This window comes from Mytilus trossulus, chromosome 12 (assembly GCF_036588685.1).
Source record: "Mytilus trossulus isolate FHL-02 chromosome 12, PNRI_Mtr1.1.1.hap1, whole genome shotgun sequence".
Lineage (NCBI taxonomy): Eukaryota > Metazoa > Mollusca > Bivalvia > Mytilida > Mytilidae > Mytilus > Mytilus trossulus.
Genome location: NC_086384.1, coordinates 42,795,789 through 42,815,986, shown reverse-complemented (window position 1 = coordinate 42,815,986; position 20,198 = coordinate 42,795,789). Strand labels below are relative to the sequence as shown.

Here is a 20,198-nt window from a genome sequence, read left to right as displayed (position 1 = left end):
TATGCAAATCTTTGCAAATTTTGATAGTTATTTTTGGTGACAAAAAAAGTAAATTAGAAAAGGTTTTCTCATTGTTGAAGCCCATACAAACAATGAGATACCTATAATTGCTATCCTCCAATGTCATTTGGTCTTTGGTGGAGAGCTGTATTGATACTCATACTAATTATATCTACATTGTACTTATTTCTATAAGCAATTACAAGCTGCAGTTCTTTCATCTTTATGACTAAAATATAAAAGAAAAAATTGTTTAAATGCAACATTTAAATTGAGATCTGTATTTTCATAATGTATTTTTCAGAAACACACAATGTCAGCTAGAAGAATTCGTGTGATAGCTGCCAGAAACCAGAACCCTCGGTACGTCCAGGCTGGTCGACAAGATGTTGTCAGTAGAAAGAAAGAAGAAAGACAAATCAGACAACAGCATAAACGAGAGAAACAGATTGACTCATATTTAGCAGATGATGAAAATTTTCCAAGTTTCTCAACACAGCTAGGAAAATTAGGTCTTCAGCTAAGAGATATTCCTGGCGATGGGTAAAGGTTTTTCATTATAATTATAGATAGATTTGATTATTCAAACCTTACAAATAAAAATATATGTGTGGTTCCAGTAACCCTACCTACCATACTTTTTAGTCTCTTTAATAGCCTACCCTAAAGATTTTTTTGCCATTTTTCATTAAGCATGTTAAGCATTGTTAAAGTGAGATTGTTTCTCCCATAGACTCAATGTAAAAATAAAACATAAAATAAAAAAAAATCTCTACCTACCTACCCTAATTTTTTTAAAGATGTAACTGGAACCACACATTGTTTTTTATTTGGCCTTATACTGAAATACTTGGTTTCTATTATGTTGAAGATCAATTAATGCCATGAATTCTATTTATATTTATTCATACCCTGCATACCTCAGAATATTGCCTACATACATGTATTTGTGTTTGACCTTATTTATTTCATTTTCTTTTTCCAAATCAGAATAAAGGATTTAATTAGTATTTGTATATCACAAGTCACCATAAAATTTCAATCAAATATTCAAAACTTTTGTACTTAGTCGAACACAATTATAATGATCATGATGATCATATTTAAAAGCTTACAGATTTTTTTTTATAAATTCTTATTGATGGATCTTATTTCTACAGCATGCAGCATCGGCCATGTTGACAACAATTTATTTTTTATAACTATGATTTAAGGTAAAATATAATGAGGTCAGACAAAGTGTTATTCATTTGGAATGCAAGCATATTCTTCTTAAAACTTTTTCTTGGAATTGATTGTATCGAGGAACAAAATTGTTGAAATTAACATATGAATGTAACAAATTTTACCTGTGAATTATAGATAGGTAAAATATAAGACAATCATGACAATTGTCCAATTCAGTTTAAATTTTATCTTTTTCATCTACAAAAAAGGTACTCCACATACAATTATGCATTATCAATATTAACTTATAATAATAATAAATTCTTTATTTAAAGAGGGTAAAACAATAATTATAGGTTTTGCTCATTGTTGACTGCTGTACATGTACAGAGACCTAAAGTTGTTAACTTTTATTTTGATTTGATCTCTAGTGCCATGAGAGTTGTCACATTGTCATTCTAGATCCACCACATCTTTTTATTTTTATATTTTACGAATTTAAACAATTTTAAATAGTCATTGATAGTGAAAGTCAATATTACTGTTGTATAGATTTACTAGAGTTTTATAGTTTCAGCACCTTATAGATCATGTATGTTTTGTTAACTTCTTAAAAACAGTTAGAGAGAATTTATCCAAAATGGTACACAATTTTGTACAGGACATAAAACTCTGCATATACTATTTTAATTTACATGATTTATGATTTGAGTGTTTTTTTCTTCACTCACCCTGATAGAGCCTTTTTGTGCTGATTTGTTGTAAATCAGTCAAACTGAGATTTTTCTGGTGATCCCTTTAGTGAAAAAAATAGACGTTTATTTCCCCCCATTGAATGGTTTTACACTAGTATTTTTTGGGGCCCTTTATAGCTTGATGTTTGATAAGAACATATGCTCTGTGTTAACCTTGACCTATAATCATGATAATGGTTTACTTTTGATAAATTGTGATTTGGACGGAGAGTTGTCTCATTGGCTCTCATACCACATTTTGTACCACATCTTCCTATATCATGTATATATATTTGCTCTTTCTGTTAATATTGACTGCACACAGCAGAATTTGAGACACATGTATGTCTGATAATTGGAAGACCTAAGCACCAATTTTTAATTACCTCTAGATTTTGCACATGCATGACATATCCAATGCAAAAAGTTGCGTTGAAAGTTTCTACATAAAATCATTTGTAAATTGCAATAATTAACAAGAAATAGTTTCTATAAAACATTTATGACCATGTGGCTCTTGATTTTATTTCAATGTATGAATAAATGAAACCACATGGTGTCAAGTTTAAAACTTATTTATATTTAAATAAATGAAGAATCTTATGAAGTTGAACACATTATTTTCTTTTGATGAAGAAATTATAAATGTCTGAATGAATCTGAAAAGATTCACAATTTTATGAAAGAAAGAAAGATAAATTAAACGCTACAGTAGATTATTCTGATTAACAAATATCAAGTTTCTGTCTGGGGTTCATTCATGTATCATTGTATGTTGACTGAATAAAAAATCATCAGAAACTAAATATATATGTACCAGTATGTAACATTTAGTAATTTTTGATATCTGATTGTAATTTGAAACCCACAATTATACCAAGGAGGTGGTATAGATTACATATATATCATAGGCATTACCTATCATCGTAGAATATATTAGAGCAAATGTGATGAAGTGTAATCGTAACTTAAACTATAGGCTAAAATTGCAGTAGGCCATAACTTACGGTCAAAGTATTCAAATGGTGACAACTTATATGTACAGAGTACCTAATGAATGTCCCATACAAAGTCAATAAAAAATATATAATGCCAGATAAAACCATTAGGATTACAAAAAGTTAGCTTAATTCGAAAATTACTATTGGTATTGAGATTTTCTTTGGCATGAACCAGCGCTGATCCAGAAATTTGCATAAGAGGGACTGTTACCCACTGACTGCCTATTAGCAGGGGCACACTCCAGTCATGCTTCAGGGATTCCATTTATAATCAACCAAATTTTTTCCACAAAGATGGTGGTGGTGGTGGTGGGGGGCTAAATCTGCCTATATGTGCCCTTAACTCAAGTGTATGTGCCAGTAAATCTTACATGGCGGTTTAGTGATTTCTTTCATATGAACCCTTTGGACTTAAAAGTGAGTCTTATTTAAATTTTAAGTGTTGAAATCATACTGGAACTAATTTGCGTCTATTTGATTGTCCCATGAAAGACCACCTTTAAACGAGCATTGTTGCAATTATTTAATTTTATAGGACAGCTTGACATGATATCTGGTCAAGGTTTAGCAAGCCATTAAGACTTTAAAGGCCACAGTACTCTGTGCTGTGTTTGTTCACCTGTCCTACTTGTGCTTTGTGCATAGCTTACACAGTTCAATTTTAAAACGCATTATATCTTTTATTTACATGATTTAGATATACTTGCATAAATTATATTGTACATAACCTGGCTTAAAACAAATTCTGGAAGTCTGGATTGGGTTTTCTTTAACCTTGTTTAACCAACATTTTCTTTTTATTAAAATCTTTTTTTGTTAATTTTATAAAAGATCTAGAATTTTGAACTGATGGTCAGATCTTTCCTCATTTTTAAAGTTAGATGATATTAAAAGGGGATTGTTCAATAAGATTGTGATAAGAATTCATAAATAAACAAACTATGTCCAAAACTAAAAAAAAATAATTATGTTATGTTTGGACAGATGTAGTCAGAAGATTTCATGATGCGTTTTGCTGATGGAAGAAATTATTTGTCAATGGGAGTTAACGCTCAGTCTATTTCTTTGAAGGCGTATATTAAGTTTCCATTTCAAAATTTGTATGGGTTCTTTCGACATTTCACAATTTTTGCAAGTAAACAAACCTTGGATTTGACAGGATTAACCTGATGGAAAATTTTATTCCATTTTACCTACTTAAGTGTTTTTGTACTTATTTGGTTTTAGATTATGTTTTGATGAGTTTAATTAAAATTCATGAATCTGCTTTGATGTAAGTTCATCGAGGCATAACTCGATACCCAGTTCATACAAATGAATAATTTACTTTTTTAAATTCACTACATTCCGTTGATGTAATCCGTGTTTATATTTAATTCATAAGAAGCTTTTACTATGTCAGACTGTTATGAAGCAAATAGTGGGTGTTTAATTTCTAAAAGAGGCCACAAAGTCGGCCTCATGAAGGCAAAGCATGTATGCTTACTAAAGCTGTCAAGAAAAGCAACAAAGTGTTATATTTAGAAAAAAAAGAAATTATATTCTTTTATATAAAAAAGATGCTTTGGTATGAATCTTCTTGGCAATGAGACATTACTCTCCACAAGGACCAAAGTACACAGATATTAACTACTATAGGTCACAGTACAGCCTTCAACAATGAGCAAAGCCTTTACCCCATAGTTACCGTAGCTATAAAAGGCCCAAAAATGACAATGTAAAACTTTTCAATCAAGAAATTTATATTCAGTATCGTTAATCATGTTGGCTATGTTCATGTATGTATACCTGTAATGGTATAACGAAATTAATACTGCCAATGATATAAAAAAACAGTTCTATTCAATCAAGTATTTAGCTATTGATATTTGGGAATGTTTTTATTTGACTTAAAGTTTGATACACCTTTATATTGTAATCAACATATCCGTCAAGGCACCTTTTAATTATTCACCCCTCCTTTATATACATCTTTAAAAGAAGATGTGGTATGATTGCCAATCATGTGACAAATCTCCACCATGTCCACAAGAGACCAAATGACAGAAGTTAACAACTATAGGTCACTGTACGGCCTTCAACAATGACCAATTCCATACTGCATAGTCAGCTTTAAAAGGCCTCCTTCAGTCTATCACAATCATCGCAATGTTAGTAAGAAAAGATGTAAATTTTTAAATGATCGCATTCGTCATTACAATGTTTTAAGAAGGGACAAAAATGTGACATTGATCATTGCCATTTTGAGGAACATCTGCGTACAGATCTATACATGTGTTAAATATAAAATGGGTTACTCAAACAGTCACTTTTTTTTTGCATTAATAAAAACCTTGCAATATTTCTGAATTAACAGTAATCTAATGGTTGATATTTGATTATTAAAGATACTTATTTCAACTTTATAAGTTTACTGTGATGCAAGATCATTGGAGCAAAACTTCATACCCAGTATATGAAATATTTTACTTTTTTAAATTTACTTAAAATTCCATTGATGTAATCATGTTTAAAATTTAATTCATAAGAACCTTTAACTATGTCAGACCGTTAAGTAATATAGAATATAGTGGGTGTTTAATTTCTGAAAGACGTCAGAAAGTCGGACTCATTTCGAAGGAAAGCATTTACGCTGCACTAATACTAATGTTTGGAAGAAAACTTCATATCCAAGATAAGATATGGAAGGTAAACCAGATTAAGGGCTTTTAAAGGAAATATGGAAAAAAGGAATCTATAATCCTATCTGGTTGATCTGGATAACTCTCCCCTCCCCCCCCCCCCACAAAAAAACCACCCTTTTAGATCAACTATTAAAAAAATTGTTATAAGTAGAATTCTATAACTAGTATATGACTGTTGAAATACAAAAAAAGACAGGTACTTCTAAAATATTTAGTTAAAAAGCTGTGTACTGCAAAAAATTGAAATCTCATTAATGTCAATAATGAGATAGAAAAATATGTTATGGAGGAAAATAACTGCTGAAATTATGACTGAAAGTTATTATTATTGCAAGATTGATCACACTGTTACATTTTTGACTTAAAAAAAACAAAATCAAAAACAATAACTGAATTTACAGTACTAGTTTTTGATTTTTATAGTGTCTTCATCTTGAATTAAAAATTACTTATTTTATTTCAGAAACTGTTTGTTTAGAGCACTTGGTGACCAGTTAGAAGGCCACTGTCGTAACCACTACAAGTACCGCTTTGAGATTTGTAACTACATGTCTGAACACCGAGACGAGTTTGAACCTTTCGTAGAAGATGACACACCATTCGAAAAATACAGTATGTATCTATTAATTAAAAAGGGGGGGGGGGGGGGGTAGATCTTGGTGTAGGAAGATAACTCTTTAAATCAGTTATTTGTAAAAGTCAAGTTCATCAATGTATTGTATCTTGTGACATTGGGTTTATGACTCACAAGAGTTTGCTCACTTAAATATAAATTGTCATCCATGGATTTATTTTATTACTTCACATCTATTTTCATGACCTTTTTACTTGTAAAAAAAAATACCGAGCTAATTCATAGATCTTAATATACACGATTATTTTTATTCTCTTGAACTTAAATAATTATGATTTGATTTGCCTAAGTGGCATGTAATTTATCTTAAGTGTGGACACATTTTCATCTCCTCACCAATCATATATATACCTAAAAAACTTGGTCTTTATAGATGAATACCAATATATGACAATCACATAGTTGGATAAGGAAATATTTCATTTCCTTTACTTCTTTGTTTTGAGTTTACATTATGTTTGTTAAATTTTGAGCAATGTTAATAACATTGGATTAAAGATTAAGATTAAACTTGAAATGGATTGCACAGATTTAAACAGTCTTAATAATGGCATATGATTAAAGCTTCTTTATCTTTTAACACTTATATTTGAATTGGAATTTTCAATACTTAAAGCATCCAACTTTATCTTCTTTTGATTAAAATGATGATTGGAAAAAGAATTGCTTTTGAAATTTCATCAAATATTTCTGTTAAAGTAAAAGATTCAAAGTAGAAATGTTAATCTTATTGGCCAAGTAGTTTGAATGTTCGACTAATATCACATTTTATTTTCTTCAAGAAATTATTGAGACCATACACCTAAAAAAAGTTTGTATTTTTGATATAACACCAACACTCTTTTAAATAATAAGTTTTTTTCGTCAGAAAATGTGTTGTACTTTTTTTAATAAGTTTTTGAAAGAACCTCTAGTCCCTGTTTAAAGGAAAACTAAAGGTTGAAGCTTTTAACAATAGAAAACAAAATGGAAAATAAATTTAATATTTTAATTTACTATTTAATATAGTATATAAAGCCAGTTAAGATGTAAACTTGATAAAGTAAAGCTGCAAATAATCCAGACTCAATTATTCTATTCATAAGTATGTTAGAAAGTATAATTGATTCACAAAACATTGTTATAGGGTTATGTTTCAATACCTTTAGCTAATTTTTATCAAATTTAGGTTTTGAATTACTATAACCATATTTGAATTGAAGTCCCATTAGTGAAATTACCCTTTCAAACCAGAACTCAAGATTCAACTGATGGTTCTAGCTGACTGGCTAATTTTGTTTGGCCCATGCAATTTTTTTTAAAAAGCATGATTTTTGCACCCCACTCTATTTGAATAAAACACTGGTGCTGGAATGCTGCTTAATGCTAGTGGAAAAAACATAGTTTTGGTGTATTTTCATTCTTGTCCAAAATTTATTTGTTTTCAATATAAATGGTAGGCATTTATTGGGAAATTAACTCTAAAACATTTTGCTGTCCATTAAAATGCATTCATGGTTCAAGGTCAATGGGGTGAATAATGAACCTGGCAAAAGTTGAATATCCTATTTTAGACTCAAATAGCTCACAAACCATAACACGAAAATATATTAATATGTAAATAAGAAACTTTTGTTATAAAAGATAAATTAAGGTTAAGCAATGTTAAATTATTATGTCTGCCAGAATAATTATTTCTACCACTCAAAATGTTGTTTTCCAATTTAATTGTTTTGGTGAAATGAAAGACTTTCTAGCAACAACAAAGACATGAACTTTTTTCAATTTGAATATTTCATTCAAGATGATACTTCATATACCTTTAGTTATATATGATTAAAACATTAGTTTAATACTGAGAAAAATTTAATGATGAGACCACACATATTTAAAAGATATTTATGGTATATTAAAAGTGTCAATTTTTATTTTAACAATATATATATATTATATAATAATTTTGTTCCATTGATCGATGGAATCAACCAGATTATTAACTGACAGTGGAGGTTGGGGACAGGCACTTAAAGTTTGACACTTTAGAAATTCCATGATCAGATATTAATTTGAATATCCATCATAAAAACATACCGGTATTTACGTGAGATTAAAATTGCAAAATAACAATTTTCAATATTATGAAACAATACCCTATGATCTAATGGTGAATCAAATTGTAGAATAGGGCTCTTCTCAGTTAGTTCGGCCATATTGGATAGGGGGCAGATTTTCACAATGGAGGTAAAAATGGTGTGAAAAATATGGAAACACATCATTAAAATAGAGCAGTTGCTTAGAAACATGCATAGGATTTCCCACACTTTCATTATAACCATTGCCACCTATTTTTCAAAAAAATCTGCCCCCTATCCAATATGGCCGAACTAACCGTGTACAGCCCTATTGGACTTTTTGATTTACTGAATATCAGAAATAAGGTGAGGGTTTTGGACAGGCACATACAGTTTAATTCTAAAGAAATTCTGTCATCAAATTTTCACTTTAATATCTAAGCTATCTTCATGATCTTAAACATGTTAGATACATCGATTAATGTTATAACAAAAGTACAAAATAACATTTTTACAATATTGCATAACAAGATCCCATATTCTGACACTTGAGATGAGCGTGGGATCAGACATTTAATTTATTGAATATCATATGAAGGTTTATGACAGGCTACAAAAAAGAGTAAAGAAATTTCAGTGAATAGTATATCTTATAAGCATATTTTTCCTAGATTAAAAAACAAGATAACTATTTTACAATATTGCGTAACAACACCCAATATTCTGGTAGATGTAGTGGTAGTTAAAGATATCGTGGGATTGGACCTTTAATTTACTTAATATATATCAGTAATATGAAGTTCAACTTTCTCTAGGTGTCAAGCATTGTGGTGATGACCTGATTACACCTATTAATGTATATTTATTTTAAATAGCCTACAATAATAAAAATTGGGGTCATGGTTGGTTCAGATAATTATATTGGGTTGAAATTCCTTAAGGTGATATTTTCTCAAAGGCTTTAAATTTACGTCTGATATTTGGGACAAATTAATTGCATGTTTTCTTATTTCTTGTTTTAAAACATGTAAAAATGTTGCTACTGAAACTTTTAAAAACTTTTAAAACTTTTAAAAGTCAATTTAGATGTAATCAAAATGCTATAAAATTGTTTTGACTCTAGGGCTGACACTGACAGTGACAGTTCAGTAGTACTTTAGCAAATTTTAAAAACAAATTGAGGTATTTGTAACCTCCATGTACAGGAGTTTTACATTAATATAGACGAATTAAATTTAATATGCACTTTTATGCACCATTAATTTCATTTATCAATAAATATAAATTTTATACTCAAATTTATTGCGTCATTAAAAGGGGTGGCATGTTTGTAATCACAGAAACATTTTGATAATGGTTGTTAAAGAATTTTTTTATTTTTTTTTTACTAAGATCAATTAAGGTGCAATGTCAATTAAAATTGTATATATTGTACATTAAAGGCATAAATGAATCATATTTGTTAGCCTGAAAATAAGTGCAATTGAGACAACTCTCCATCCATGTCACGATATGTAAAAGTATGGTCTTCAACACAGAGATGGCTCACACGGTCAGAACAGCAAGCTATTAAAATAGTCCCCAAATTACTAGTGTAAAACATGTCTTTGTATTTATATGAAATTACAATGTACAATGTGTGGAAATCTCTTAAACAAAACACACCTAGTATATAATTCATTCATTTTATCAAATTTGTATGATAATACCTACCATATTTCTTCTCTTTACAGTAAAGAACCTGAGTGCCATTGGAACCTATGCTGGGAACGATGCCATTGTGGCGTTTGCTAGACTGTATCAAATCAATGTCGTTATACACCAGCTTAATTCACCCTTTTTATTGGTAAGTGTAAAAACATCATAACGTGTGTTGAATAAAATTGATAGTGGAGAAATTTCTAAATTTGAATATATGTACTATGAATGAAGTCTGTTAGTAGATAGGAGAACATTGTGCAAGTGCCAATGAGACAACCCTCCATCCAAGTCACAATATGTAAAAGTAAACCATTATAGGTTTAAGTACAGTTCTCAACACCATGGGTCACACTGAACAGCAAGCTATAAAGTTCCCCAAAAATGACTAGTGTAAAACCATTCAAACAGAAAATCAATGTTCAAATCTATATAAAAAAACCAGAAACACTTATGAACAACATCAACAAATGATATCTACTGAACATCAGGATCTGACTTAAGACAGGTGCAAAACAGTCATAAGTCTTATTCCTTTTTGCAGCTTAAAACTATTTTTATGCCCTATTTATGGCGGCATTATGTTTTCTGGTCTGTGCCTCCGTCCGTTTGTTAGTCCGTCCGTCTGTCCCGCTTCAGGTTAAAGTTTTTGGTCAAGGTAGTTTTTGATGAAGTTGAAGTCCAATGTTGTTTGGACACATTCTTGTTTCTGATATTTTTAGGTAAGAAAAGTGTTATCCATTTTACTCAACTTTGAGCAATCTAGTTGTATATTGAGATGATGGGAGGCAATGTGAAAATAAGAAACTGCATTTAGCATTTACGAGTGTAGTAACAAATAATTTGAGAAAGTTTATTTGCCATTCTATATTCAGTAACATTGTTGTGGAAAGATATTAATGATGTATTTGTTGTGTATTTTTTTAACAGATTCAGGGACCTAAGACACAAAGTCAAACAATAAAACAGATACATATCTCTTACCATAATGGAGACCATTATTCTAGTGTACGTAAACATGGTGATAATACAGAATCTCCAGCTAATATCAGGGTGAAGGTATGTATTAAAATTACCTGATCATTTAAGAATTTAAATTCAAGAAAAAAAAAAAAAAAAAAAATTAAAGCTATAAAAAGATCTAAACAATCAGAATTATACGCTTTCTATTTCTACTTTATTTATTCTTGGTCTTTAAGAAATAATAAAATGCTTTGACTTAGTAAATTTTAGGTTCATGGATTTATAACCTATAGAAATCTTTTGTAACCAGATCTAATGATGTACAGCTGAAACCTTTTTCATTCTCAAAAATCATTGCTATCTTAAGTCTATAACTGGTTATGATATATAAAGTTTTTTATTCCTTGAGCTAGTATAAACACATAGAAAATGCACAATATATATCAAGTCTAGGAAAGGGGGCTATATTGCAATCACCTCCAACACATGTGTTGTCAATTTTCTTAGAAATTACCCAAAAGAATATATCTGGTTAGCAGCTCAACCAAGTGAGTTGTATAAAAAAAGGGTGTGCATTTATCAGAAATCATTCTCCTGTTTTCTAATTATAAGTTGGGGTATGCATTGCAAGACAACATATGCATTATTGTTATTTCTGTTATATTTAAATGCATTGTATTTGCTTTGGTAGATTGGAAGTGACAGCCAATCAGCTGCAGGGAATAAGTCTCAGGCAAACGGTGTCACGAATGGGGACATCCCATATTGTGGCAGGGTTGTTAAAGCTGTCAGAGATGTGGAGATAATAGAACAAGAAATAATGGCTGCCACTGGTTGTGATGTAAGTATTGAAACCAAAATTTTCTACATCCAGACATTTGAAAAACCAAGAACTCATAAATACATACAAAAAACAATTGAATCCATTGTGTAATTATATAGAAATTGAATGATCTATACAGAAATCTCAAATTTAGATGAACAAATCTGGATTAAATTTTTTTATACGACCGCAAATTTTTAAAAAATTTTCGTCGTATATTGCTATCACGTTGGCGTCGTCGTCGTCGTCCGAATACTTTTAGTTTTCGCACTCTAACTTTAGTAAAAGTGAATAGAAATCTATGAAATTTTAACACAAGGTTTATGACCACAAAATGAAGGGTGGTATTGATTTTGGGAGTTTTGGTCCCAACATTTTAGGAATTAGGGGCCAAAAAGGGCCCAAATAAGCATTTTCTTGGTTTTCGCGCTATAACTTTAGTTTAAGTTAATAGAAATCTATGAAATTTTGACACAAGGTTTATGACCACAAAAGAAAGGTTGGGATTGATTTTGGGAGTTTTGGTTTCAACTGTTTAGGAATTAGGGGCCAAAAAAGGGCCCAAATAAGCATTATTCTTGGTTTTCACACAATAACTTTAGTTTAAGTTAATAGAAATCAATGAAATTTAAACACAATGTTTATGACCACAAAAGGAAGGTTGGTATCGATTTTGGGAGTTGAGGTCCCAACAGTTTAGGAATTAGGGGCCAAAAAGGGACCCAAATAAGCATTTTTCTTGGTTTTCGCACCATAACTTTATTATAAGTAAATAGAAATCTATGAAATTTAAACACAAGGTTTATGACCATAAGGAAGGTTGGTATTGATTTTGGGAGTTTTGGTCCTAACAGTTTAGGAAAAAGGGGCCCAAAGGGTCCCAAATTAAACTTTGTTTGATTTCATCAAGAATTGAATAATTGGGGTTCTTTGATATGCTGAATCTAACTGTGTATGTAGATTCTTAACTTTTGGTCCCATTTTCAAATTGGTCTACATTAAGGTCCAAAGGGTCCAAAATTAAACTTAGTTTGATTTTGACAAAAAATTAATCAGTTGGGTTCTTTGATATGCTGAATCTAAAAATGTATTTAGATTCTTGATTATTGGCCCAGTTTTCAAGTTGGTCCAAATCGGGGTCCAAAATTAAACTTTGTTTGATTTCATTAAAAATTGAATAAATGGGGTTCTTTGATATGCCAAATCTAACTGTGTATGTATATTCTTAATTTTTTGGTCCTGTTTTCAAATTGGTCTACATTAAGTCCAAAGGGTCCAAAATTAAACTTAGTTTGATTTTAACAAAAATTGAAATCTTGGGGTTCTTTGATATGCTGAATCCAAACATGTACTTAGATTTTTGATTATGGGCCCAGTTTTCAAGTTGGTCCAAATCAGGTTCTAAAATATTATATTAAGTATTGTGCAATAGCAAGTCTTTTCAATTGCACAGTATTGCACAATGGCAAGAAATATCTAATTGCACAGTATTGTGAAATAGCAATATTTTTTTTAATTAGAGTTATCTTTCTTTGTCCAGAATACTAAGCAAGAAATATCTAATTGCACAATATTGTGAAATAGCAATATTTGTTTTTAATTGGAGTTATCTTTCTTTGTCCAGAATCAACTCAAATCTTTGTGATATACAATGTATATTCACTTTTTACTACCAACTGATAAATTAAAATAATCTTTACCATTCAGTGATAACAAGCATTTTTTTTTACATCTTAATATTTTATGATGTATTTAAATGAGTAGTTATTGTTGCAAACTCCATTAGAAATTTAATTGAGATTAATTTGGAATAAGGGAAAGGGGGATGTGATTAAAAAAATTGGGTTCAATTTTCTCATTTGAAATGAAATTTCATAAATAAAATGAAAATTTCTTCAAACATTTTTTAGAGAGGATTAATATTCAACAGCATAGTGAATTGCTCTAAGAGAAAACAAAAATTTTAAGTTCATTAGAACACATTCATTCTGTGTCAGAAACCTATGCTGTGTCAACTATTTAATCACAATCCAAATTTAGAGCTGAATCCAGCTTGAATGTTGTGTCCATACTTGCCACAACCGTTCAGGGTTCAACCTCTGCGGTCGTATATAGCTACGCCCTGCGGAGCATCTGGTTTTAAAAGTAATTAACATTTGTGTATATAAAGGGAGATAACATTTTAGTCAGTTGAAGATGGGAGATAACTCATTACATTTTCATAATTTTACCCATGCATGTACAAGTTGATGTAGATAATTGTCATGATAATAATATGATTTTGGATAACACGTTATTGATATATAATTATCATTGAAAGAAAATATATCTTTTTAATGCCCCATTTATGGGCATTATGTTTTATGGTCTATCCGCTTGTTCCTTCATCTGTCCCGCTACAGGATAAAGTTTTTGGTCAAGTTGAAGTCCAATCAACTTGAAACCTAGTACACATGTTCCCTATGATATGATCTTTCTAATTTTACTGCCAAATTAGATTTTTTACCCAATTTTTAGGGTCTACTGAACATAGAAAAGAATAGTGTTGATGGGGCATCTGTGTACTCGGGACACATTCTTGTTTTAATTTGAATTTATTGTCTAAACTGAACGTACAACGAAATAACTGTGTTCTCAGGCCATTTGACCCATAAATATACAAGATTATGTTATTTCCTGTCATAGTGATGATTTGATTTAGGATAACTCTTTATTGATATGTAAATAGCATTGAAAGAAAACATTTTTTTTGTGTGTAGATATTCAAATAATACATTGTCTCTGGTATTTGTGCAACGGGGTAAACCAAATTTAACAGAAATTTCTTTGAGAATATTTTTAATTGGATCAGAGTCGCATGATGCTATAACATCTTAGATATAAAAGTCTAAGGAGAACATTAAAAGTGGGTTAATAAATGTCATGTGTTTCTCAAAATTTAATAGGATATAGAATATGGCCATTGTGATAATGTGTCTGTCAATTTGGTATAATGGGAGATAACTCTTTATATTTCAGGATTTGACAATGATACATGAGTCACTGTATGAATGTGATAATGATGTTGATAGTGCTATTGCCCATATATTACAGATCATGACTCTTACAGATGAAAGTAAGTATATTAATTCTACATCATCAAATTGCAAGGGGGCTTGATGGGCGAGTGGTGTAAGTTGTAATATAACTGTTTCACTAGCCTTTCAACACATAGGTTGTGAGTTTTGAACCTGAATTTGGTAGGTGCATTTAACTAAAATCTGCATTGACCAGGATTTCCAGTTTCTCATCACAAACATTGATGGTTCTCTGTAAGCACTCTGGCTTATTCCACTAAATAAACCTGCTAGAAATAACCTGTTGTGCTGAAGTTTTGCCCTGTTTACCACTCAAAATCAATCAATCAAGTTTCCCTTAGTCTAAGTTTTATACAGAAGAACTATGATGTAGGTTAAATTCAGAATAACTTATGCATATGAAAAAACAAGTGAAGACAAATTTTAGTTATGTTGTAGTAAACTATTTTTTGCAATACTAAGATTTTTTAAATTTCATTTTTAGCTCACCTGGCCTAAAGACTACTCAGACCTTATTTCATTTCATATTGCTTAGAAAATAGATTTTTTTTATATGTGTATTATTTGTACTTGTGTGTTTAATTATTATGAAGAATTTGAATACACTATTATAAGGTTTGGTATTGCTAAAAGGCACAATGTTCAAACTATGTAGTTTACCCAAATCTTATACCATCTTTCATGCATTCCATATTTATGACGGCACATTCTACCTCATATGAGTCGAATAGTTTGGTTGTGTCACATCGGCTTCCACACAACTGTATCTCATTATTATTAAGTAATTCTTCCAAACAAAAATTCTGGTCAAGGTTGGTGGTTCTCCAAATTCCTCCACCAATAAAAACTGAATGTCAATAGCTAATATTGCTAAGCGTGGCATTAAACACCTATCAATCAATCTCACATCTATGCGATTTTTTTTGAAATTTTAAATATTTTAACTATGAATATTATTCAATATCTTACATATATCATATTGTATGTATTTCATGTATTTGTTTTCATTGTTGAAAATAAAGAAATAAAAATTAAACAAAGAATATTATTTATTTTCAGGTTTTAATACAGAGACTTCCTCTGAGGTATCACAAAGAACATCAACAGATAGTGGAGTTTGTACTGGTAATAATTCCCCTGTATCTAGCCATGTGAGGGACAATAGTTATGGTGGCAGCTCTGGATATGACTCTATCGGCAGTAATGGAGGAGCTAGACCTAAAAAGGTACACATTTTGTTTCAATAGAACTATCAGACATTTATTTAGACAAGGCATCTTTGTCTCCCCTTGACATAGGTTTACTGTTTCCGACAGCAATGTCAACAATGTATAAAAAAAACATTAAGGAAAAACAAAAATATAAGTTAATGATTAGGTCAGTTTATGTGGAACCACTAGCAGTAGGTCAATAATATTTGGTATGCAGTAGCTAGTATTAGCATTGGCACATCTCATTGCCATTGAGATTGTTTGGCCCTAAACCATGGTCATGGTTCACTGACTTTGATCATTTTGCATACTTACATGACTTACATGTTAAAGTATTGCTCTTTTAATTTCAACAATTGTATTTGTCTATCTAAATATTAATAAGGCAGGACATATCTCTTTGTTAACTCTCTATTAATTTTCTTTTCTGTGGATTGATGATTAATTATATTTTATGGATTTTTAATTTTGTAGTTATGTGAAAGTTTGCTTTAATACCAGCTCAAAGAAATATGTTGCTTCATTCAACATTTAATTTCTTTTTAATCTGTACCCTTGAAATCAACAAAAACTGGGATCCCACTAGTAATAATGAACCCACAGTATTCTTTTATGATGAATTCCTATTTCAGGACGCTAGGGTCACAGCAAAAGAACGAAAGGAAGCAAAGAAGATGGAGAAGAAGAAAAGAGCCGAGGAAAGACACAGGAATAAAGTTGGTGGAATGAAAACACAATTCAGTGATGATGAAGATGTGCACACTGTCATCACTAAAGATATAGCTATGATGAAAATCTAAGCCTGAATTACTCTTCCATTTCTCAAGCAAGAGAATTGAAGATAAAGGTTGTGAGAATACTCACTTGTTCAACTTGAATGTTGATGTAAATAGTAGATTTATATGAAAAAGACTTGTCTTTAATATAAATTGAATTATATGCTCAATTATAGAGAAAAATTATATATGAATCACGAAAATTTTAATACAATTTTTCTTTATTGTAAAAATATGTCTCCTTCAGGGTTGTAATGTAGAGACCTGATACTGACGGCTTTTTGAAAATGATGAAAATGTAATTATTATTTAGTATTTGTTTATGTATATTTAAGGGATTTATTTTATTTTAGAAAAAGGAAAGCTTTAAAAGTGTGAGGAAAGTTCAGATTCATACTCTCTGCTCCTCTGAACCCTATTTAAACATTCATGGCAGAGTTAAATTTATTGCTATTTGCAATCCCTTTTTTTGAAAGGTTTGTTCAAAGTCCAAAAACTAGCTTTTGTCATGATGATTGGAAGGCCCAAGTCTCAATTGAATAAAACAAAGTCTCAGTTTAAGGTTTTATAAAAAAAATTGAGTATGGTAAAAAGTTTTTAAAAGCAAAATTGTCTCAAAAGAAATTTAGCATTAAAAATTTAAAAATGAATGTTTCAGCTATAAATTAATACAAATATGTTATAAATTACTAAGAAAAATCCTATAATCATTGTAAGAATGACAATTTTAGACTTATATGTAATAGTAGAACCTATAACCAAGTAACCAAACAGGATTTATCTGATATTTGATGTTTTATATATATAAACACTTGTAAATATTACTAACTTACTTGCTTAGTCCTTACTCTGCCTTATGGGACTTAGGGCAAGGACAAGTTGTAAGTATATATTACTTCTATTGATTTTAATGAAAAGATAATATACCATATATGTTGAATTATCCTTTTTATGTCATTGAAAGATCTGTCTTTCCCATTTGAACTAATCCTCTTTTCCAGTGACAATAAGATTCATAGTTTTTATCCTAGTTTATTCACTTTTGAGGGAAATGCATGTTTGCATTTTGCTTTGACTTGTTTTAAAATCATGCATCAACAGTGTTGAATTACATTGTTCACTACTCTAAACAAATGTGTCATTTTCAAAAATTATAATAATATAAGTAAGTCTCTAATAAGATACATTTATCTGAAATAGAATTTGTCAATTAAGTATTGGACAAATACATAATTCTACTATGTAGATTAAACTATAACATATTTACACTTGTATGCAAATTTGTCCACCATGACGTAAAATCACACAGGTTCCCGTAAACTTTTACATCATAACTTCAAATATTTGACTTCACAATTCAAAAGTGATTGTTGCTTGACGTCGAAAGGTGATTCGGAGTCAATCTAAGGTCATTGGGAGGCAAGATACAGCTAAATACTGAAAGTGTAAATTCCTTTATTGAAACCAGGGCCCATTGTATTATAGTTGTTACAGTAAAATAATATGCAAATTGTTATATACCAAGTATTATCTATATAAGAGCCAGTAACTAATATTGTGTAAATTATAAAATGTATTGTTTATGTAGAAATATGTCTCATTCCACTCCGTACTTGGTGTTCATAATGTTTTAGTACTGTAAATATTGGTACCTAAAACACAATTGACCCAAAAGATCATTTTTAAAATGTTGTTTTTTTTCCTTTTCCCTATTATCTACAGATAACTTCAGAAAAAGAGATGTTGACTGTCAAGCTTCAGTCAAATTTTGGTTCCAATAAAAACAATTTTTAAATTTAAGAAATTATCTATCATTTGTTAAAAAATTGGGAAAATAATTTTTCAAAGTTATATTTTTTTCACATTTAGATTAATATAACATGCTAAGGATCATCAGTACAGGGTTAAAATCATGACAGTATTCAATTTAAAGTGTATATATAATTGTAAATATGTTAAATATTTGTTTATGTTAATGATTCTTGTTCTGTTATACTGTTTTTGAATATACTAGCTATTTACCATGACATTTTATATATATAGGTTGTATTTGTTCTTGTTTTAGGCTGTTCTAGAATAGAACACATGGGAGTCATGTTAAGTTCCTAACTTCCTATGACTAAAATCATACCAAATTTTCAATAACTAATAATTCTTAGGAAATATTTAGAAAAATGCATCGGCCTAACCGGCTCCAACTCCTATCGCTCAATCACAAACAATTTTGGAAAAGCCTTAGCATACATGAATGTTTGCTTCATTGATGATTACATTCTTTTCAAAGACAGTAAGCTCATTCAAGATATTACAATACTTTTACTTATCTAGTTATTATCTAGAACATTCTTACTGTGATTTCATTGTATATTTTATACTGATATGTACACCAAGTGCTTATTTACAATTTTTTGTCATGACAATGAATTTGAAATCCTTTTGTTTCAGAAGATTGATCGAAATATTGTTTTATTTTGCATACCCTATTGTGTCTTTCAAAAAATATTGATTTTAATATTGAAAATATTTAGCTAAAAAAAATTGGCAAAAAAAAAGTATGAAATTTGTATCATAAAACTATGAATAAATACATTGAATATTTATTACTTAATATAGTCAATGTGTTATTTGATTAAATTGGAAGACTCAATAAAAGACAGAAATGCAGAAAAAATAATAAAAGTTTGACATTAACAGTTTTTTGGATAAGGTTTTATTAGCATTTTAGCACTTGACATTAAAATAAAGTACTCAGATAAAAGATAACTGGATGTCTGCCTTGAAAATTGATAATCTTTGTTATCAATATGCTACACCTTGATGTTCAAACAATTTGTTGCATGAGTTGTCTCTCTTGAGTGTTATGTACAATAAAAAGGTCAGAGAACTAGATTGTTTATTTACTGGGGATTCATTAATTTTTTTGTGGGCACCAATTTTCATGGATGAAGGAAAACTTGCATATTTGTGGACATTTAATTTCATTTTTTTGGGTAAGTCTTTATACAAGCCTTTAAAAATTTAATTTCGTGGTTCGCTTATAATCCTTAAATCTACAAAAATTGGTATCAAACGAATAATTATGAATCCACAGTACTTGGATTTAAAAAGTGATCAGAAGGTGAAGGTTGTAATATCAATTACAAGTAACTTTTACAAAATCATGGGATTTCTAAGATGGTCTAGTATTGAGTTTGATAATCATGTTTTTGTACTCTTAATTTAGCCACGATTCTTTCATTTGTAAATATGTGATAATGTTATATAATAATAATGCAATAGGAATGTATTCACATATCAAAAGGGATTTATATGCCCAGTTTATGTTCTGTGTTAACTCATATTTGCTTGTTGAAATTATATTAAAAAAATATTTTATTAA

General features: G+C 29.9%; 1 protein-coding gene across 4 annotated transcripts in view; it reads left to right on the top strand.

Moving 5' to 3' along the window:
• The window catches only part of LOC134692139 (OTU domain-containing protein 3-like), a 22,500-nt gene extending 2,302 nt beyond the window's left edge, over nt 1-20,198 (top strand). For all 4 annotated transcript variants that reach the window (XM_063552570.1, XM_063552569.1, XM_063552568.1 and 1 more), the window contains exons 2-9: nt 305-543; nt 6,050-6,198; nt 10,005-10,117; nt 10,900-11,028; nt 11,624-11,773; nt 14,774-14,870; nt 15,892-16,058; nt 16,676-20,198. In XM_063552570.1, coding sequence (XP_063408640.1) covers nt 314-543; nt 6,050-6,198; nt 10,005-10,117; nt 10,900-11,028; nt 11,624-11,773; nt 14,774-14,870; nt 15,892-16,058; nt 16,676-16,843 — 1,203 coding nt within the window. In that variant the 5' untranslated portion in view covers nt 305-313 and the 3' untranslated portion in view covers nt 16,844-20,198. The remainder of the gene's footprint in view (nt 1-304; nt 544-6,049; nt 6,199-10,004; nt 10,118-10,899; nt 11,029-11,623; nt 11,774-14,773; nt 14,871-15,891; nt 16,059-16,675) is intronic.